This window comes from Pseudopodoces humilis, chromosome 20 (genome assembly GCF_049639895.1).
Source record: "Pseudopodoces humilis isolate 2021_Gansu_Grassland_sample_001 chromosome 20, ASM4963989v1, whole genome shotgun sequence".
NCBI classification, from domain to species: Eukaryota; Metazoa; Chordata; class Aves; order Passeriformes; family Paridae; genus Pseudopodoces; species Pseudopodoces humilis.
The window spans coordinates 12,587,440-12,609,099 of NC_142219.1; the positions used below are offsets into that span (position 1 = coordinate 12,587,440).

The following is a 21,660-nucleotide window of genomic DNA, read 5'->3' on the forward strand; positions in this document are numbered from 1 at the left end:
TGCCTGGGAGATGGAAGTTGTGACTTGCTGCAGACTCATGGAATCACAGAATCATTAAAGTTGGAAAAGCCCTCTGAGAGCATCAAGTCCGACCATTCTCCCAGCACGGCCAAGGCCACCACTGGCCCATGTCCCCAGTGCCACACCCACAGGGCTGTTCAATCCCTCCAGGGATGGGAAATCCACCCCTGCCCTGGGCAGCTGTGCCAGTGTCTGACTGCCCTTTTGGTGAAGGAATTTTCCCAAAATCCACCCTGAGGCTCCCCTGGCCCAGCCTGAGGCCGTTCCCTCTGCTCCTGTCCCTGTTCCCTGGGAGCAGAGCCCGACCCTCCCCGGCTGTCCCCTCCTGGCAGGGAGTTGTGCAGAGCCAGAAGGGCCCCCTGAGCCTCCTTTTCTCCAGGCTGAGCCCCTTTCCCAGCTCCCTCAGCCTCTCCTGGGGCTCCAGCCCCTTCCCCAGCTCCGTTCCCTGCCCTGGACACGCTGCAGCCCCTCCAGGGCTCTCTTGTCAGGAGGGCCCAGAGCTGGACAAAGGATTTGAGGTTCGGCCTCAGCAGACAGATTAGGACCAAACTCACACACTGTGGTCTCAGTGCCCTAACAGCCCCAGGGACATTTTCCTGTGCCACAGTTGGCTGTGTCCCTCTGCACTCCTGCTCCTGCCCCCCAGCTGCAGCCTGGTGCTCTCAGAGCCAGCCCAGCACCTCCAGCCCTCCTGTTTTCCCCACTGGGCGCTTTAGCTCAGAGCTTACATCAACCCCACTACACTCATTCCTTCAGCAAACTCTGCAGGGACTCCCTGGTTTCTCTGTGCCCTGCCTGGGCCTTCCTGACAGGCTCTGGGGGGCAGGGAAGTGCAAACTCTTTCCCACCTGTTCAGGATAAGGATGCCATCATCCCACTTACAGCATGACATGGGAATGAGGGAACAGCAGCCAAAGCTGCAGGAGGGATGTGGTCAGGGATCAGTTGGCCCTGTGGAGTCCTCCAGGGCTTGGTGTGTTGCCAGAGCTCCATGTTCCCAGCAGAGCACAATGTAAGGCTAGAGCCAAACGACCATGGCAGGAGCTGACTCTCCCTGCAGTGACAGGCTGGGGTGCTGCTGCCTGCAGCAAGGCTTCATTGCATGCTTCTGCTGTTTCACCATCAGTTGAAATCATCCCCCACCTTGATGTCCCTTCCCAAGTCCCACGCAGGGGTCGGTGGTAGCAGGAGCAGGAAAATTCTTTGGGCAAACCAGGCTGGGGTGGATCATGGTTTTCCAAGCAGATCAGCCAGCCAGCTTCCACGCTCTAGCTGTGCTTCCCTTTGCTGCAGAGGAGCAGGATTCAGCATCTGCAGAGGGGTTTGGGTGGTGGCTGAAGCCAGCGGGGGCCAGGGAAGTCTCTGGCCTGCAGGTCACAGAGTCCTGCTGTTGGAACACAACTGGACTCAAACTGTGGGGGACAGTGAGCCCAGGCTGCACCAGGGGCTCCCAGCTCTCCCTTCCTTGCTTGGACATGCCCCACATAATTTGGATTCTTGGGCACCTCTGGCTCAGGCAGTGATGCAGTCTGGTGGGTTTGGGTGCAGAGAATTATTTGAGGATAGATCTGAGGCTTCACTACATCCTGGAATGAGGTGGGATTGACGCAGATTTGGTGATGTTTCATCCAGTTCCCAAAGTGACCTGGTTTTCTTCCTGGCTGAAGCACTGCTGCTGGCCTGGAGCAGTGTGTGGAGCTGCAGGACGAGTCAGGGCTGCTCTGGACATGTGTCATCACCTGCATCTCCTCCTGCAAGATGTCTATAATTACCCAGATCCAGGAGAGAGCAGCAGTGATCCACAGTCTTCCCTACTTTAGAGGAGGTTTGGATGTGACCCACGACTCCACCCCTTATCCTTCCTCTCTCCCTGGATGTCACAAGGACTTGGTGTCCCTTCAAGCAGGCTGTGCACACCAGGACACAGGGGACTCTGGTGACAGTCACTGGCCAGCTGATGCCATCTCCAGATCACAGCTGTCAGGAAGTCCAAGTCTGCACTTCTTGGAGAGCAGTGGCACATTTCAAACAAAGCAATCAAGAAACTCCTCAACTTTGGAAAGACACTCTTTTCATGATGGATTAAATTCCAAAATATCTGGAGGCCATGTGGCAACCCTTCAGGGGGGTCAAGGATCCCTTCTGGAGTCCTTGTCAAGAAAAGTAGCAGCTCTGCATGTCTCAGGGGCTGTTCTCTGTTGTGATGAGCTCCACGAGGACACATCCAACTGACAGCACATCCCTCTGCAGCCTCAAATCACAGCTCTGCTGTGCTCTCAACCATAGTGCAGCCAGGAAATCATGGATCTTCTGGATTTAGATCCAGTGTGATCCCAGTTGCCAAATTAGAGCCTGATACTTTCCCTGGAGGCTACAGGACAGCCTAACCCATACTTGCAGTTCCAGCTGCCCCTTCTTCCCACGGTGGGCTGGGTATGTCTCAGCTTGGGGTGGGACCCAAACCCAGACTCACTGTCACACTCAATCCCGTTCTTGATTCGAATCAGTCCCTTGCCTGAGTCACTCAGGCAGGAGGGAACCTGCATGGAGGTCACTGCTCCAGGTAACGAGCCTGGAGGAAAATGACTTGGGGGTCCTGGAGATGGTACCTGGTATGCCCAGGCAGGAAGGCCAAGTGTCCCCTCATCCATCCTCACCAGTGCCACACCAGAAAGCCCAGCCCTGGTGGGCCCACTACATCTCCCTCCACCAGCCCCTTTTTTGCTCTGTGTAGGGAAGCAGTTGGGAATGGGTGAGCAGTGAGCACTACAGATTTGTTCATGGACTTGGTCACTCCCTGCACAGAAATAAAGGAGCTGCTCAGGCCAGGTAAGACTGGAACCCAGGACAAGGCTGCCCATGAGAACATGGCCACTCCACCACTGTGCTGTGCCAGCTCCTGCGAGGGACAGAGCATCACTGTGAACATGGCCTGGAATTCAGCATTTCGCCATGTTTCCTGCTGTAAACCAGATCCTCCTTACCCGAGGGCATCCATGTCACTGCCTGAGCAGAGGGTGAGGGCACAGTTGCAGTGTGTTCAAGTTCAAGGTGTGTGCACAGTTCAAGGGCCAGCATGTCCTTTGCAGTCAGCCTGTACAACATCAGGATCTTTGTCAGCTGAGGCTCTTTATCACTTTTATGGCCCCATAAAGCCAGTGAAAGCGGCTTAGGGAAACTCTATTTTGTTCTGATGTTTCAAAACAGCCCCCTCGGGGCTCCTGGACATCCACTGGGCTGACCCCCACCTGGCAGACGTGACCTCGGGGAGATAAAGTCTATTCTTCGGGTTACTTGTGCCCTCAGGAATACAGATCTGGGCAGCCCAGAGGGCACGAGACGCCTCTTGTCCCTCACCCTTACCTTCACCTTCACCCTCACCCCTCACACCCTCACCCCTCACCCCTCACACCCACACCCTCACCCTCATCCCCTCACACCCTCACCCCTCACACCCACACCCTCACCCTCATCCCCCCACACCCTCACCCCTCACCCCTCACACCCACACGCACACCCTCACCCCTCACACCCACACGCACACCCTCACCCTCACCCCTCACACCCACACCCTCACCCCTCACACCCACACGCACACCCTCACCCTCACCCCTCACCCTCATCCCCTCACACCCTCACCCCTCACCCCTCACACCCACACGCACACCCTCACCCTCACCCCTCACACCCACACCCTCACCCCTCACACCCACACGCACACCCTCACCCTCACCCCTCACACCCTCACCCCTCACCCCTCACACCCACACCCTCATCCCCTCACACCCTCACCCCTCACACCCACACGCACACCCACACGCACACCCTCACCCTCACCCCTCACACCCTCACCCTCACCCCTCACACCCACACCTTCACCCTCACCCTCACCCTCACCCCCACCCCCACACCCACACCCACACCCACACCCACACCCACACCCTCACCCCGCGCAGCCCCGCGGGCTCCATGACAGACCCAACGCCTGCCGGACGCCGCAGCGGGACTCCTCATTGGACAGCGGAGATGTCAATCAAGAGATGGGGGCGGGGCCATCAGACCACCTGTAAACGGCCTCCGGTGGCCTGGCAACGGGAGACGCCAGACGGCGGGATCGGGATCGGGATCGGGATCGGGATCGGGATCGGGATCGGGATCGGGATCGGGACCGGGACCGGGACCGGGACCGGAACTGAGTACGCTGCAAGGGGTGGAGCCCGTCTGGAGCCGGCATCCCCCAGTAACCGACTCCTGAGACACCCCGTCCCCGCCCGGGATGTCTCAGGGCCGCGGGTCCCACAGACCCCCCGGATCCTCCCGCACCGGCCCCCGAGCCGCCCGCCCCTCACACGGGGGTCTTCCCCACCGGGAATCGCCCCCCGCCCCCGACCTCTGGCTGTTCCCCAGTCCCTGGGTCCTCCTGCTGTCCCAAACCCACACCGAGGGGACACTTCACTCCCTGTCGGTCTCCCCGCTAATGCTGTCCCCATCCCCTCCCTCTCTCCTCCTCTTGCCTCTGTCCCTGCCAGTCCTGCCACATCCCCTCTCCCACTTCCTCTGACAGGGACAGGCCTGGAAGGGTAGAGGTTTCCCATTGTGGAAAACCCTCCCCTTCCCTCCAGGGTGATCCCAGGGCTCTCCAAGCCCCTCTCCACACCCTCTTGGGGACTGCAGAGCTGTGGCTTGTGCTGCTCTACCTCACTGCTACTCAGAAGCTGCTGGAAGCTTTCTCCCCACCACCCTTCAAAGCCAGGAATCCATCCCCCACTTGCCATGGGTGTTTGACAGCTGCTCTGGGACAGAGACCAGCTCTGATCCACAACCCCATGTCCTGACCCCCTGCCCAGACTCAGAGAGAACTCCGGGGTAATCTCAGACTCTCACGTTTTCCCAAATTACATTGTTTCTCTAATGCTGTCACCGTGTTTTCCTTTTAGAGAGAAAATCCAAGAAGGGAGATTAGCAGAGGGACCTCAATTTTCTTCCAGAGTCTCACCTTGTGTAAGTGCTGCTGTGTCCTTTCTAGACCTCAAACCACCCAGACCACCGGTGTTTAACTGAATCCATGGCAACAGGGGATCCAGCTGCATTCCAAGAATCCTTGCAAAGCACCTTGGTGAAGGGGATGGCAACTTCAGGGAAGGCAGGGATCCCATCAGGTGTCATGAAGGCATTAGATCCACGCCAGTTAAAGCCTGATAGCACGGAGACAGAAAGAATCCTAACTGTCTTGGATGAGACCATTGTCAAGCTGGAGATCACCAGGTTGATCTCACGGATTATTGGATCCCTGGAGAGGTATGCTAGGATGTTGGGACCTGAGATCATGAGCAGCCTTTTGGAGCATCAGAAGCTTTCAATGGCAGTACAGGACCTGCTTGCCAGCCCTGGAGATGAGGAGCCCGTGAGAGCTGTGGAGCAACGCCTGAAATGCTCCCTGAGAAACATCCTGAGGCTCTTTCTGGCCAACCCCTTGCTTTACCATGGTCTGAAATACGAAGTTCCAGTGAAAGAGTCACCAGCTGATGTGTTTATCAAAGCCTTCATGGAGTTCCGGGATTTCACGCTTGAGAGGCTCCTGACCAGTCCTGATGAAGAGGAGGAAAAGATTAAATTCATGAAACGCATTTCCCTCCGGGTTGAGAAAAACATGGAAACGATCTCAGCTCTATGGGAAGAGCTGGCAGCAGTCATACAGACTCGAGATGAGGAGGTATGATCTTGTGTGAATGTGTTTTCCAACCAAGTGTTGGAAAAACCTTGGTATCTATAAACCTTATCCCTTTACTGCAGCTCCTAAAGAGCAAGTTCCAGAAATTCCTTCTAAATCAGACCTCAAACTTAAAAATAATATTTTTATTGTAAAATAGAATGAAAAATGCTTATTGCATGCTTGATTTTTTTTGAACTCGAATTTGACATGTTTTGAACCTGTTGTCACCAGCCAACTTAAACAACTTAAGTCCCTGAGTTCCAGAGGAATGGCAGGATAGGCACAAACTGCTGTCGTGGTATCCTGGCAGGGTGACAGTGCCAGCTGCTTCATTCCCTGCTGCTGAAGGAATGAAAAATCATTGCAGGGAGAGATTGCTCTGATTAAAATCCATTTTTAATATCTGCTCTGTCTTCACTCTTGCTTAAAACCAACATTTCTGTGACTCCTGACTCTTAACAGCTGCCTCGGAGTATTTGTGATTAATCAGTGATTATACAAATTACATGAATCTTTAATTTTATCTGCAGCTGTGGTGCAGATAATTGACTGGGCACTTCCCAGCCACTTTCCCAGCCTGTGTGCCAAGCCCAGAGCTCCTGACAGCAATCCTTTGTTTTCTACCTGTGATTCTCTTTCTATTCCAAGAGGAGTTGGATGAGGTTTTGACCTGCACTCACTGCTGGCAGAACCAAGGGCCTGCTTTCCCCTTTTCCTCTGCTCCTTGGAGCTCTGGGAATTGAGATCTTTATGTACAATTTGGCAGCTTGTCCAGGACATGGTGAATAAATCTGTTTCACTGATCCCAGCTGGGGATTTCCCTCTCTGAGCTGTGTCCCCCAGACAGTCACTCTGAGCCTGATCCAGCCCTTGAGGGAGCCACGGGGCTACTCCAGGGAATCTGTTTTGGCTGATCCTCAGGTGGCAGTGACAGTGGGGCTTGGGATGTTGTTCACTTTGTCCTCCTTTGTGCCTTTACTAACAGGTTCCCAGAGGAGCCAAGGGAAGATTTCCAAAGCTCCTGTGTAAATTTAACTCTTCCCTGAGGTGGCAGTGCCAGGTCCTTGGTGCTACCTGAGCCAGCCCCTGAGAGCCCCTTCTTGGATCTCCTCCACCTTTGCGATGTTTTTCTTCTCCTGCCCACCTTATGCCTCAGGGGCATTTCCCAAAGGTATTCCTCTTGTTTTCTGGTCTAGGTTAACAGGAAGGACAAAACGATTGAAAACCTCAAAACCAGCATGGAAGCTCTGGCCAAGGACTGCAAGGCTGAGATCCAGCAGATCATGAAGGAAGGGGAAAAGCAGCAAAAAGAGGATGAGAAAGCCTCACAGGACAGGTGTGCCAGGCTGAAGCAGGACATTCAGCACCTGGAAGTACAGTTCAGTGCACTGGTGCTGGAGCATCGAGCCTCAGAGCTGGTTCTCATGAAGGTAAAGGGGCGGAGAGCTCTGGGACAGGAGGTTTAAGCCTGTTTGCAGAGCTGTCAGCTCTGGCTGCTGCCTGCTGCAAGGAGTTCCTTGGTCCCTGCTCATTCCTGGCAGGATGCACATGGTGTTTGTCAGAGCACACCCGCCCTGTCCTCATGCTCTGCTGATTCCAGCGGAAAGCAGCCCTGCAGCGACAGCAGGGACACAGCCTGTCACAGGTCCTGCTCCTGCCGGCTGCCTCGGCTCTGGGAACACCTTCACACTGTGCTGTGACACTGGGCAGGGCTCAGGGCAGCAAGGCTGGAGCAGGACAGGTGTGGGATAGTGAGAAACCAGGGATCTGCTGTTGGGGGAGCAGAACAAACAATACTGGCTTGGTAGAAGGCATCTTTTAGAGCTGATTTAGTGTCCAAGGTGGAATGGGGCTGATGCTGAGGGCTCAGCAGGTCCTGCTTTGCCCAGCTTGGCAGAGAAGACAAGCCAAGGAGTCAGGCTGGGCTGAATGAGGGGGAAATGGGATTTCATAGAATCATCCCAGAATAGTTTGGGTGGGAAGGGACCTTAAAGCCCATCCAGTCCCACCCCCTGCCATGGCAGGGACACCTTCCACTATCCCAGGGTGCTGCAAGCCCCAGTGTCCAGCCTGGCCTTGGACACTGCCAGGGATCCAGGGCTCCACAGTTGCTCTGGGCACCCTGTGCCAGGGCCTGCCCACCCTGCCAGGGAACAATTCCTGCCCAATATCCCATCCAGCCCTGCCCTCTGGCAGTGGGAGCCATTCCCTGTGTCCTGTCCCTCCATCCCTTGTCCCCAGTCCCTCTCCAGCTCTCCTGGAGCCCCTTTAGGCCCTGGAAGGGCTCTGAGGTGTCCCTGGAGCCTTCTCCTCTCCAGGTGAGCACCCCCAGCTCTCCCAGCCTGGCTCCAGCCCTTGGAGCAGCTCCATGGCCTCCTCTGGACTGGCTCCAGCAGCTCCAGGTCCCTCCTGTGCAGGGCCCGGGGCTGGGGCAGCTCTGCAGGTGGGGTCTCACCTGAGTGGGGCAAAGGGACAGAATGGGGCTGGGGCTCAGCCCAGGGCAGGGGGGGTTTTGGGGTTGGGGCGGGTCCAGACCTCACCCACCTGCACCCCAAAGTCCTCATCCCTAGGGCTGAGAAGATACAGGAGGAGAAATGGGACCAGCAGACAGGCTCAGGTCCCTGTATCAACAGCTCTGCCCTGAGCAGATCACACCGGTGACACAGAGAATCAAGAACTGGAAAAAGGGAATTTTCCTTCTCGTTTTGCTCATCCTGGGTATTCTCTCCAAACCAGCACAGCCTCCCATGGGCAGGAGGCCCACGTGGTGATGGGGCATCTGTCACTGCTGCACTGGGTGGCACAGCATGAAGGGCTGGGCACTGACAAAATGTCAAACCCAAGTCAGAGCTACAGTACAACCCCCAAAATTTTTGGCAGAGTGGCTGTGTCAGGTAGTTCCTGCTGCAGTTCCTGCCACAGCAGGGCTGCTTGTGGAGAGCTCAGCTCATTCCAACACCGTGGCAGATGCATTTACTGACCACAGAGACCTCCTTTCCTCAGCAAGTACAAATTGTACCTGTGGTCTAAATAGCTCAGGTGGTACCTCGTGATGGCCTGGGAGCCCTTGGGACATCCTGGGGCAGTGCCACATAGGAAATGGAGCAGGAATGATTCCACAGAGCACACATCCAGAGCTGGGGGTAAACTGCCCCAGCTTCTACAGCAGTACAGCTGCTGCTAAACTGTTTTACAGCCTGAAATATATCTATATTTTAAAAGGCACCATCTTCTGAGTACTTTCTGTCCCACATTCATGTTTTGCAGTTCTCTCTTGCTTCAGTTTCAGGCTGGTTGCCTCAGTTTGTTGATGACTTGCCACATTCCATCAGACACGTTCATTTCCTTCTGCAGAAAGCAACTTCCAGGTGCTGTTCAGCCCCCCAGCTCCATGCTGTAAACCAAATAAAGCCCTTTGGGAATGTCCCAGGACAATACTCAAATTAGGGCAAACCACACATGTGTCAGCTGAGGGAAGCTTGTCACAGGAAGGAGGCGGAATACTCAGATATAATGATGCTGTGGCTCAAAGTTTCCCTGTTTTCTCACCCAGGATCCTTCTTACCAGGCCTCAGATGTCTGCAAGGATCTGATCTTGTTTTGTGTTTCAGGAAAAGTGCAAAGCAGAGAGGGAAATTCACGAATTGGTCCAGAAATATGACACAGAAATGTCAGAAAAACAGGTATTGGCTTTAAGTGCTTTGCTCTCCTATGAGGTGATTTGCTCAGGTACATTCCTGTCCAAAGGGACACATGGCTGTTACTCAGGAGGCCGTGGAAGTGAGAGGCAGTTCTGCATCCAGGTGAACTACAGGAAAGGGATCCTTGTCCTGCCTGTGTGTCCAGGAGTCCTCTGCTGCTTTGGCTTTAGGAAAAGTTACATCCACTGCTAAATCCGACAGAATCTGGGGGCAAATGGGTCACCATGTTCTGTCTGGGATGTCCACCTGATACCAGGAAACAGGCTTTTCAGTTTTGCTCCAATCCTCAATTCTTATGGCCCTACCTGGTATCCCAATCCTGCTCTTGTTCATGCTGAAGCCTTGGGAGATGTGTGCTGGGTGTTAAGAAACCAAACAGCCTGCTCCCAGCTGAGCCATGACAGGCTGAGGGTCACATTAGCACCCCCAAAACTTGCCTCTGGGAAGGCCCTGATGTCTTTCCTGTTCTTGCAGTATTTATGGGGTTGGATAAAAGCGGCTGGCTTCCTTACAGAGCAAAATGCAGGGAGGGGCCTGAAAGCTGCTGCTAATTGTATGGAATCATACCCCTGGCAGGTGTTTAATAATGGGATTATTTTGGTTTCCTGTCCATGGAGAGGCAGGAGCCCCATGTTTGGGGCAGAATTTGTCAAGCCAGACCCACCCCCACACTGTTGGTTCTCCAAATCTTCCATTGTGGGAGCATTAAGGGACCCAGCATCTCATGAAATTCCCTGGGTACTGGGTACACGCCTTCCTCTTGAATCCCTTTGGAAAGGCTCCAACCAGTTGAGGTTCCATGGCTTTGGGATGGGTTTCAGGACCCTCACCTGGGGATGTGGGGAGGAGCTGCTGACCGGCTGTCCCTGATCCCTGCTGTCCTGCCAGACCACATATGAAGAGATCCAGGCTGTCTACAACGAGGAGAAGGAACAGTTGTCCCTGCTGATGGAGAAACACGCGCTGCTGCTCCAGGAATATACCGCGATTGAGGAGGAGCGCAGGATGCTTAAGGAGAAGGAGGAGGAAGCTGCACGGGAAGAGGCCAGGAGGAATGATGCTGCCACCCGCATCCAGGCCTTCTGGAAGGGCTTCTTGGTGCGGTCCATCTACAAGGCAATACTGAAGAAAGGCAAGGGCAAGGGCAAGGGCAAGAAATAAAACCCCAAATCCCTTTTCTCTCCCTGGCAAAGCTGCTGTGTCTGAGCTCTTCCAGGTAAAAGCATTGAATTGTTGAGGTTGAAGAAGACTTTTAAGATCATCAAGCCAAGCCAGTTCCAGCATTTTCACCATTAACCCATATGCTCAAGTTCCACATCCACATGCTTTATGAACACTTCCAGGGATAGTGACTCTGCCACTTTCCTTGGCAGTCTCTCCCAGGGCTTTAGGACTCTTTCCATGAAAAAAAGTTTTGTTCATATTTAATATAAACATCCCCTGGCACACCTTGAGGCCATTTCCCCATATCCTGTCATGTCCTGCTTGTTTGGATTTGACAGCCCACTCCTGACTTTCAGGCCCTTCCTTGCAGCCTCCCTTCCCAGGAGAGAGCGGTGGCACTGGTAAGACCCCTCTCTTCTCAGACATGGCCAAGGAAGATGTGTTCCCTTCTTAGCACCCACAAGAGATACTGGGATCCATGAGACTTTGAGAAGCTGGTACCCATGTGGATACTTTGGGGTGTAGTTACGTCAAGGACATTCTCTGTCCAGATAGGCTTGAGTTCCCAAACACCAGCAGCCTGCAGTGGGAACTTAAAGCCCCTTCCAGTGCCTGAAGGGCCTCCAGGAGAATGGAAGAGGGACTTGGGACAAGGGGGAATGGCTTCCCACTTCCAGAGAGCAGGGTTAGATGGGATATTGGGAAGGAATTGTTCCCTTTGAGGGTGGTGAGGCCCTAGCACAGGGTGCTCAGAGAAGCTGTGGCTGCCCCTGCATCCCAGAAGTGTCCAAGGCCAGAGATAGGGTTTGAAGCAACCTGGGATAGTGGAAGGTGTCTGTGCCCATGGCAGGGAGTGGAACTGGGATGGACCTGAAGGTCCCTTCCATCCCAACCAATTCCATGGCTCTCTGAAAAAGCAGCCTTTGGAGTCCAAAGCACTCTCAGGCTGTTGCAGACCCAGGAGTGGCCCCACAGGCTGTCTCAGTGTCCCTAGTGCCCCTGGCTGAAGGACTCTCCAGGGAGGAATTGCTCACCCAGCTCCAGAGGGGCAGGACCTCAGCCCAGAGCAGCACATGGAGTGTTCTTCACCCTTGGAGCTGCCTCGCCTGAATGCCGAGGCCTGGAGCCCAGTGCCCCCTCTAAAGAATTCCCAGGGCTGGCAGAGCCTCCTGAGCCCCTGGCACGACTGGGACAGTGTGGGAAGGTGATGGGTGAGGATAATGGGATCAGAGGGATCAGAATGGATCAAGCAGATCAGTGAGACATGATCTATGATGGGGATGGGAATGAAGAGGAGATGATAAAGAGGGAAGAAGGAAGGGGAGAGGGAAGAGAAAGGGAAGATGGTACAAAGAAGGGAAAAAAAAGGCTGGGAAGAGAAAGGAGAATGGGGAAAGGGAAGAACCCTCAGCAGATATGGGGATACCTGGCTGGGCAGCACCTGCCACAGGCCTCCACACTGCCCTGTGGACAGGTACCTCCTCAGGCACAAAATCCAGGCCCGTGTACTGTTGGAGGGAGCAGGTGAGCTGGACAGTAGCTTCCAAGCAAGGCAGGCGGCACCCTGGAGGGTTTTTTACGGAAAGATTTACATGGAACAATTTTCAACCTTCTCCCCCGCCCCAGCCCCCCGGCACGAAATGGCGGCGGGGGGTCAAAATGGCGGGGGAGGGGTGGGGGGGGGGGCGGGGCGCGCTGTTCCCGCCCCGCCGCCGGGGGGCGCGCGCCGCCCTCGCCCTCACCGTCACCCTCATCCTCATCCTCATCCTCATCCTCGCCCTCACCCCCTCCCGCTCACCCGCTCACCCCCTCCCTCTCCTCTCCCTTTCCCTCTCCCCTCCCTCTCCCTTTCCCTGTCCTTCCCCTTCCCCCTCCGCTCCGCTCCGCTCCCCTCCCCTCCGCTCACACCCTCCCCTCCCCTCCCCGTGGCGGTCACGTGGCGGCGGCGCCGCCCCCGGTCGGTGCGGGCGGGCCCGGGGCGCCCCGGGGGCGGCGGGGCCTCGGCCGGGCCCCGCGGGGTCTATGGGGAAGGCAGCCGCACTCTGCGGCGGCGGCACCCGCGGGCTGGTCTCACTCCTCAGCGCCGTCCCCTGCCTGGCCTGCCACGAGCTGCCGGCCATGAGCGCCGAGCCGGGCGGCCGCGGCGGCGGGGGCCCGGCTGGGGGGCCGCCTGCCGCCCCCCCGGGCTCCGACACCTACAAGGGGTGGCTCTTCAAGTGGACCAACTACCTAAAGGGCTACCAGCGTCGCTGGTTCGTGCTCAGCAATGGACTGCTCAGCTACTACAGGTACCGGGGCCAGGGCGCCGGGCAGGGGCCGCTGGGAGGGGGGGACGCACCGCGGGGGCTTCCCTGTTGCACAGCGAAAATCGCCTCTTATTGCTTAGTTTGTTTTTTTTTTTTTCTCAAAGTCAAACTCGAGTTTTGATCCTGCAGAGCCGCGTCGGGGTCCGGCGTGGGGCAGCGGGGCCCCGGAATGATGGAACGCCCTGGATCTCCCATCCTTCTCTCTCTCCATCCCTCCGCTCCTGCTGCAGCAGCTCCGGCTGCTACAACTGCCCAAATCACAACCTTCCAGGCAAACACCCCAAACCCTCCTCCCTTAGCTATGTAACCTGCTCCTGCTGCTGCCGTACCCTGCCAGATCCTGGGAATCCTTCCCCCAGCAGTGCCAGTGGCTGCGGGCGCTGCGGCGGCGGTGCAGGGATGGCCTGGGACGTTGTGCTGGGAATGTGCTCGGGAAGTCAGCCCGGGCTGGGGGCTGCGCTCCTGGGGGACGGAAGGAAGCTCCAGCCGTGATTCCGAGCCGTGCCCGGGCTGGGGGCTGCGCTCCTGGGGGACAGAAGGAAGCTCCAGCCGTGATTCCGAGCCGTGCCCGGGCTGGGGGCTGCGCTCCTGGGGGACAGAAGGAAGCTCCAGCCGTGATTCCGAGCCGTGCCTGGCGCTCTGCGCTGTCTGACGCGGTGGGTTTGTGCAGACGGGCTGTGGGCTCGGCGAGGAGCGTGCCAGACACCCCGAGGCTGTAAGGCTGAATCCAAAGCGGTGTCATCTTTGTAGCTTCTCTTGTGCTGCTTGTCTCACTTGAGTGGTGAAAATACAAACGTGGAAGTTGGTGTTTTTATCCTCCAGGAAGGTGTCCTGTCTATGGCAGGGGGATGGAACGAGAGGAGCTTTAAGGTCCCTTCCCACCCAGACCATTCAGGGATTCTGTGATTTGGATCAAGTTTATTCTTGTCACTTGGAATACAAGTGCTCTGTCACCTTCAGTGTTGTGCAGCAGATGTTGGCTGTACTTCAGGACACGGAAACAATCCTGGATATTAGAGATGGTTTAACTTCATAAAATAATAATTCTTTAAAGTGCCAAACCCCCTGAGACAGGAATTCTCTGTGTAGGTTATGTCAGAGCTGTTTTTCCTCCTGACATAAAGTTCATCAGCTGATTTCCTCTCAGCTCCAGCTGCTGACACGTAGCCTGGAGCAGATTGCAGAGCTCCAGCTCCCTGTCAGATGTGAATATAAACTCTTCCAGCTCTAAGAGAGACCTGGAACCTGGGTCCTGGGGTCAGACCACAGCAGGTAACAGTGCAGGTCAATGATGTGTTTATCTGCTTGGAGTTGTTGAAAACCCTGGAAGAACTTAAGCCAAACAACCTCCCCCCGCAAAAAAGTAGTTACCTCTGAGTAATTCAGCTAATTTACTGTAATCCTTTCTGGAATGCATTAACTCTGCTCAAAAAAACTGTTGGAGTTTAACACCCCACTTGTAACCATGTCAAGATATTATTTTTATGTGTTGATGCCAAGTCTGTCATGAGTGAACAAGTGGTTTTCTTCAACAATTATTTTAGATGGGAGCAACCAAGCTTATTTTAAAACCATTTGATCTGGTTTAGGCTGAAACAACAAATAGAAACACCCAAGGAAATGATTCTGAGCAGCATTTGAAGGAGTTGAAACTTTGTGGAGCTTTCAGGCAGGGCAGACCTTCAGCAGCTGCTTGGGAAAAGGGATGCTGGAGGGTTTTGTGCTTCTTTTCATCGCTGGGCTTGATGACAACTGAGTTAATTTGGTTGTGAGTCAGAAGTACAAAAATACAGTGCAGAACACGTGGTGAAGTCTTTCTTAAGTGGAGAAAAGCCTCCATGATACTCTTCAAAACCAGCGCTCTGAAATAGTGGCTGTGTCAGCTTGAATTGCTCATCTGGGAGGGCTCCTGGGAGACAGTCTGGGGTAAAAACTGGCAGTTCTGTTTTGATACAAATTCTAGCTCCATGACAGGAGCCCGGCAGGTGTCAGGCTGCTGCCTGTTCACTGATAAAGAGCATATATCTATATTTGTCTACCTATATATATATATATATTCTGTAGAGGTCTTGTGAATTCTGAGAGTCACGGGTCTTGCTTTCTGCTGGCTCTTTGTGCTCATCCCAGCTCAGCAGATCCACACCAGAAGTCTCCTTTCCTGCCCTTGCAGGTGAACTGCTGCACGCTCCTTGTGTTGTCATCTTTGTAGCTGCACAGCCTACCTGATGTAGCCGTGGCTGCTCAGGAGTAGCTTTGTAGAAACTTCATTTTGCTTGTCTGCTAAAATTATCTAGACTGGGAAAGCTGCCCCTTGGTGCCCAAGCCGCCTCCTTGCATAGTTTGATTTTGTTCCAGGTAGAAGCTTTCTGTTCCATTTGGATTTCCTGTCGCTCGCTCTTTAGCTTTAAACCCCAGCCTGTCACGTTGCCTGGGAGGATTTTGGTTTGCAGAGTTGAGCTGCTGGAATCCCGGGTGTCCCCTTGGTGTCCCTGGTGCTGCTGCTGCGTGGGTGGGTGCTGTGCCATCCTTTGGAGCTGTTCTGAGGGGTTTGCTCCAGCAGCCAAGAGCGACGCCTGTTTGCTACCCAATTGGTTTCACAGGGACAGTTTGCTGAATTAAAGCTTCTAATTACAGCATTTTTCCCAAATGGAGCATTTAAAGCCTCCTGTAGCTTTGCTGCATCGATGAAGACATCAAGTCTTGCTGCCAGGGAAACTTCACGTGCCTTTGCTTTGTATTCCCTGCTCTGAACCTGTAAAAAATAACAACTGCTGAGGAATTCTTGAGGAGTTGCTGTGCAGTACCCTCCTCTGGAGTGAGGTGTGTGGGTTTAGGAAGTTCCTAAATCCACAGCAATACGTTTGGACCATTTTACTTGCCCTTGATTGTTCCTCCTAGGTTGTTTTTGACCAAATTTTTTGGCTGATTCAGTGATGCCAGCGTGGGAAGGCAGTTTGGGGATTCAGGACTAGTCTGCTTGACTTGCTAATGATCCAAACTCTCTCTCTGAACTCCTCTTGCAGGCTGCCACTCAGATTTATCATTGTCTATAATTAGCAGCTCTGTATGGGAGAATCTAATCACCTTGAACAGATAAGTGTTTTCAAGGAGATTAGAGAAGATCTTCAGGTGAGTATTAATTCATCGAAGGTTGGCGTTGGCTCATGTGACCATGGATGCTCCAAGGGTGTCGTGTTTTCCCAGCAGTTCCTTGACCTTTCTAAGAGCTCTGGGATGTGTTGGCTCCTCTGTGGGATGGGCTGGAGCTGGGTACCTGTGGGTTGAGTGTCTGGAGAGCCTTCAGCAGTGCTTTGTGTGGGCATGGGGTGTAATAATGAAAGCAATGACAAATAGGGGAAAACCATGTCATTGTTGGGAAGGGAAAGGTTTCTCCATCAAGCAGCATTAACTCCCCTCTCAGAGCAGTGATGGGTGCCTGGGGCACTTTAGCTGTCTTGTCTGGGTCATCCTGCAGCTCATTTCCCTGGAAAAGCTATGTTTCACAGAGCAGCATTCTTCACCAGCTCTGTTTATCCAGCAGTTAACTCTTGGTTGGCATCATCAGGGCTTGAGCGCAATCCAGAGGTTTTTTTTTGTTTCTTGTGCTGAGACTCCACTGAAAGCTGAGGAAGGGAGTTCAGGAAGGAGCTTGAAAACCGCTGCTGATGGTAGAGATGTAGGGGGATTGAGGGAGCCAGGAGGGACCTCTGGGAACCTCTGATCCAACTGTTCCCCCATCACTGACCCATGTCCCCAGTGCCACATCCACACGGCTGTTCAATCCCTCCAGGGGATGGGGACTCCAGCACAGCCCTGGGCAGCTGCGCCACCCTGACCACCCTTTCCAGGAAGAAATTTTCCCAATAACCAACCTGAACCTTCCTTGGCACAACTGTTCCCACTCATTCTGTCCCTGTTCCCTGGGAGCAGAGCCTGAGCCTCCCCAGCTGCCCCCTCCTGTCAGGGAATTGTGCAGAGCCAGAAGGTCCCTGCTGGGCCCCTCCAGGTCCCTCAGCTGTTGCTCATCACACTTGTGCTCCAGTCCCTGAAATCTCCAAGGTATGAGCTTGCAGAGCCTCTCCAGGCCCCTCTTCCAGTGTTGGACCAGCCTTGGAAGGGAAAACTTTTCCTTACATTTAGTTTGTACATGGTAGAATGAGGCAGCATGCTCTTTTGGAATTATTTTTGTGACATCCTGTCCCTCTGCAGACAAGTCGTGGAGTGTTTGTCTCCCTTTGGGTGCTGGAGTGTGCAGGTTTCCAGGGCAGCTCTGCAGCTCCTGGTGACTTGGAGCTACTTGTTTTTAAACAGTGATGAATAACTGGTGTTCCCAGTCAGCTTGTTTTCCCATGGCACTCTCTGGATCCATATGGTGCTTTGCTGTTGCTCCTTGTTATTTGCCCATTCTGGAGGCAGCTCTCTGCTGTGCTTTGTCCTTGGGGACACGGTGCTGCCACTGCTCACTGGGGACACTGCATGTCCACATGACACTTGGGAGGTGCTGTGGGGTGGGGGGAACGATGCTCTTTGGGCTGCTGGTTCCAGGCTGGATTGCTCTGCTCCCAGTTTAGTGCTGTGGAGGAGGCCAGGCTCACTTGAGTCCAAACAGCAACTGCTGCTGACTCTGCAGGAGGGCGTGAGGCACGGATCTTATCCTTAAGGATGCTCCCATCATGGCTTGGTTATTAGTGCTGGGTGAGGGGATTTGCAGCTGTTGCCTGGTTCTGTTTGCTGGTTGCAAACTGTGACAAGAGCCATGAGCCGTCCTTCTGCTTTATTTCTATCCATATCATCTTCATTTACCTAGATGGGATTGATACCATCCCTCATCCCGTCCCTGCAAGTGTTCCAGGCCAAGCTGGACAGTGCTTGGAGCAGCCTTGTCTTGTGAAAGGTCCCTGCCCATGGCAGAGGAGTGGAACCTTTAAGATCCCTTCCCACCCAAACCATTCCATGATTCCATACTGGCCAAATACTTAACGTGATGTAATTGTAGAAGAAGTAACTGGTTTGTCTTGTGCAGAACTAAACTTGGAGGGGGTGGAGCAGTCTGGATTTGTGTGGAAGCACAGCAGCCTGTGCTGCTGTCTCCATGTTGGTCCCATGGGGATCTCTCAGGTAGCTCACACGGCAGTTTTTTCTCCTGGAGCTGTTTGCAGGTATGGAGGGTGTTTGTGGGCTGGGTCCTTACCTGAGTGAGGTGCCTGTTATCCCTTTCTGGTGTCCCCTGGTCCAGCTTGCATTGCTGGAGCACACACTGGTGCAGTTCTGCTTTGCTGTCCCAGGCAAGGGCAGGGGGTCACTGTCCAGCCCTGCATTTCTCCTGCATGGTGCTGGAGCTCGCTCAGCTCTGCTGGAGTGGGACAGCAGGGGCTGTGCTGACCTTTAGGAGCAGAGGTTGGTGTGGACTGGCTCCTGCTCCAGGGCATCCATGGCTGTGCTCACCCCTGGAAAACCCTTGCCAAGCCCTTGGTCCGTCTGCTATCATGTTGCTCCAGAAACAGGGCTGCTGTCCTTTGCCTGCAGAGGTGACTGGCATCACCTGCCTCTTCCTGCAGCTCCCCTGCCTGTCTTTTTCCAGGGAGATACGTATTCAGCTCTGACTTGGCTTGCTCCAATTACAGGTTTAAGTTGGTGCTTGTATGGCCTGTCATCCTCTGTACCCACAGTGAGTCACTGGGGAAGGAACTGATCCTTCTTGTCAGGAGTATTTGAGGAACCTGCTGTGCTTTTCCATGCAGTATCCCTTGTATCCTGCCTCATTTTCCCCTGAAAAGGAGTTTCCAATCAGTGCAGTATGCTCTGAACTCACCTCTGAACGATGATGACATTCATTATCTGTAGGTTGAGTTATCCTGCAGCAGGTCAGACTACTGAGCTTCGCTGTAGTTTGTGCTTGTGTATCAATTGTTGTAGCTGGGTAACTCAGCCTGGTAATTTTAGGTGCCTGAAGTGTTATCAGTGATATCAGAGCCCGCTGCTCCCTGTAGGTCTGTTCAGCTGATGGCCAATAGCTCAGGTTGTCACCTTGAAATGTGAGTTGTCCCAGCCTTCTGTCAGGAGGGCAGGCAGCATCCTGGAGATTTATTCCTAAATAAGATAGCTCAGGTTTGGAAGCACTATCTGGAGGTGTTAAATATCCCTTCAGGTCCTCATTATACTGTTCAATTATTGTAGCAGTTCCTACAGCACCGTGGCAGGGATCTTTCTACACTTTGCATCAGCCTTTGTTTGGTTTCGATCAAAAAGCTTGTTTAATAATTAATGACATAATATTCCCGTGGCTGCGGGCTGGGCAGGCAGAGCTGAAGCTGGAGGAAAACAGAGCTGGATGTGTGTGTGGTGCTGGGGCAGTGCTGCTGACTCACAGCCGTGTGTGCAGGGCTGGTGCTGAGCCTCGGGCTGCGAACGGATCAACGCTGGAATGAAACACGCAGATGGGAAGCGTGGGACTGCGTGTCAGCGGAGCTCTGCGATGAACGCGGAACAAATGGAGCAAATCTGCTCTTTGGTCCCCTTCCAGGCACTTGGGATTCGTTTCCCCCCTCTGCAAGCCAGGGCTCCTGGCAGTGCTGTTTTGTACCTGGCCTGTGCTGTCTGCAGGTGATGCTGCTCCTTGCTGTGAGCATCGCTGTGGGGCTGGAGCTGCTCACAGGTCACATTGTGACACGGCCACTGATGGAGCTGCTGCTGTGCCAGCACTGTTGACTGTGGCCAAACCCATTGTCACCTCTGTTTTCCCTGCCCTTCTTTTCACACCAAGCTGTGTTAGTAACCACTTTCCTGGCTTTTAAAAAAATTTTATCTAACTCTTCAAGGCTATTTCTGCTTTGAATCACGACTGGATAGATGTATGTCCCTGCAGTGACACAGGGGGAGGTGCTTCACTTCCTAAAAATAGTCTTAATTCTCCAAATCTTTCTGGATGAGAGCACTGTCTGGGCACACGTGGCTGTTTAAAGCAGCTTCTGCAATGCATGTGGGGGTAAATATGGTGAAGTGGGAGTCAGTGCCTTTCTCCTTCTTTAACATAAAACAGTGATTCTTAATCTGTTATTAATAGCTAGAGCAGGTTTCTTCTAGGAACTTTATAAGAAACAGAGCAGGAAAATGTTGTCCTTGGGGGCCTGCTGGTTGTGTATTGCTGTTGTGAGTAAGATCATCTCACTGCAGGCTGGTTGGTTGGCACAGACACCTGAACACTGTGGCTGGGTGGGCTCTCAAAGAACAGTGAACTCTCCTTCCCGTGGCACAGCCATGGATGTGACAGCAGGGCTGGGTAGCCTGGATGGGAGCAAAGCTCCTTTGGTGAGTCAGCCTGGTGCTGGTGATGTTCAGGCCCATGGCTTAGTTTCCTCAGGGATGCTCCCAGAGATGTGGGGCTGTGTGTGCTGTGTTCCAGCCGCGCCGTGTTGCTGTTCCCAGCTGACTTGGTGCTTTGTGCCTGTCACTCACCCCAGCACAGAATTAGAGTATTTGTCACAGCAGCAAATATCCATGGCAACTAATTCCCCAGCTCTGGAAATCTTCACGATTTTTGAAGTTTCTCTTTTCCTGTGAAATGCACAGGGGTGGTTCCACAAACTTTTTTTTTCAGGTCTTCTGCAACTGTCAGGAGTGGTGGCTCTTCTTGGAAGCGCTTGAAAAATACACCGGTCCCAGTTTGGAAGATGGGGTGAGTTTGGGTGGATTTGGCTGGAGCATGCACATGGGTGACTGGGATGTGCTCATGGCAGTGGGACACAGGCATGCCCCTCCTCTCCAGGATGATACAGGGGTGGAGACCACAAGATTAAAGAAGCAGATTTTATCCTTGAGATGTGGAGATGCTGCACAGCAGGTGGGGGTGGTGGCTGTGCCCACAGCTCATGAGGAGTCAATGAAGTTGTGTCAGGGGAGGTTTAGGTTGGATTTTAGGAAAAGGTTCTTCCCCCAGAGGTGCTGGCACTGCCCAGACTCCCCAGGGAATGGGCACGGCCCCGAGGCTGCCAGAGCTCCAGGAGCGTTTGGACAGCGCTGCCAGGGATGCCCAGGGTGGGGTTGTTGGGGGCTCTGGGCAGAGCCTGGAGCTGCACTGGATGATCCTGGTGGGTCCTTTCCAGCTCAGGAGATTCCATGATTTTGTGTAAAGTTTCAGCCTTTGGTTTGAAGCCCTTTATGGAGAGCTCCATCCGGGAGCGCTCAGGTGGTGTCTGGTGTCAGGGCTCTATTCTCCAGCAGCCCCATCCTTTGTTCTTGGAAGACTGAAATCTTCCGTCTTTAGTGTTTTCAAGCATGCACGTTCCTGTGACTGATGCTGTTTATCTGCTGTTTATTATTCCCAAGTTGCCACTGCAGTGTTTCCCAGCAGGGCTCTGGAGCAGAAGGCACTGCAGGTTTATAGTGCGTGGTCAGGTGGAACTACTCCATGGCTTTATTTTATCCCAGCAGAGTTTTCCGTTCCTTGTCAGCTGGGGCTCTGTGGTCTGTGCTGGGAAGAGTCTGCTTGAAGTTCCTGGCTTTGCATCTCTGTTGGAATGGAACTTCTATAAGCAGGAGGAAGAGAGTGCTCAAACTAAAAGTTATTTTGTGATGGTACAAAGGTGACAATAATCTTAATACTGCATAATTTACATGGCCACACATGGCACATTATCAGCTCCCATTTGGAACTGTACACAAGATGCAGGACTCACTCCCATTGAGAGCTGGGCTGGTGCTGGTGGTGCTCTAGTTTGCTGTATCCTCTCAGGCATTGATTAGGAGTACATCTAAT

The 21,660-nt window shown here is 53.8% G+C and overlaps 2 protein-coding genes across 5 annotated transcripts in view; both read left to right on the plus strand.

Annotated features, from left to right (window-relative positions):
* The first annotated feature begins 5,100 nt into the window (after positions 1-5,100).
* On the plus strand, positions 5,101-10,596 carry DRC10 (dynein regulatory complex subunit 10). The gene is made up of 4 exons (XM_005524533.3): positions 5,101-5,734; positions 6,931-7,164; positions 9,346-9,417; positions 10,324-10,596. Exons 1-4 carry the CDS (start codon positions 5,147-5,149, stop codon positions 10,594-10,596), a joined length of 1,167 nt encoding a protein of 388 aa, XP_005524590.3. The 5' UTR covers positions 5,101-5,146.
* Positions 10,597-12,621: 2,025 nt separating this feature from the next.
* The window catches only part of OSBP2 (oxysterol binding protein 2), a 90,869-nt gene continuing 81,830 nt past the window's right edge, over positions 12,622-21,660 (plus strand). For 2 of the 4 annotated variants that reach the window (XM_014253976.2, XM_088065093.1), the window contains exons 1-2: positions 12,622-12,887; positions 20,503-20,580. In XM_014253976.2, the coding sequence (XP_014109451.2) occupies positions 12,622-12,887; positions 20,503-20,580 (344 nt within the window). The remainder of the gene's footprint in view (positions 12,888-20,502; positions 20,581-21,660) is intronic. The other 2 variants (XM_088065094.1, XM_005524534.3) reach the window with 1 other exon arrangement.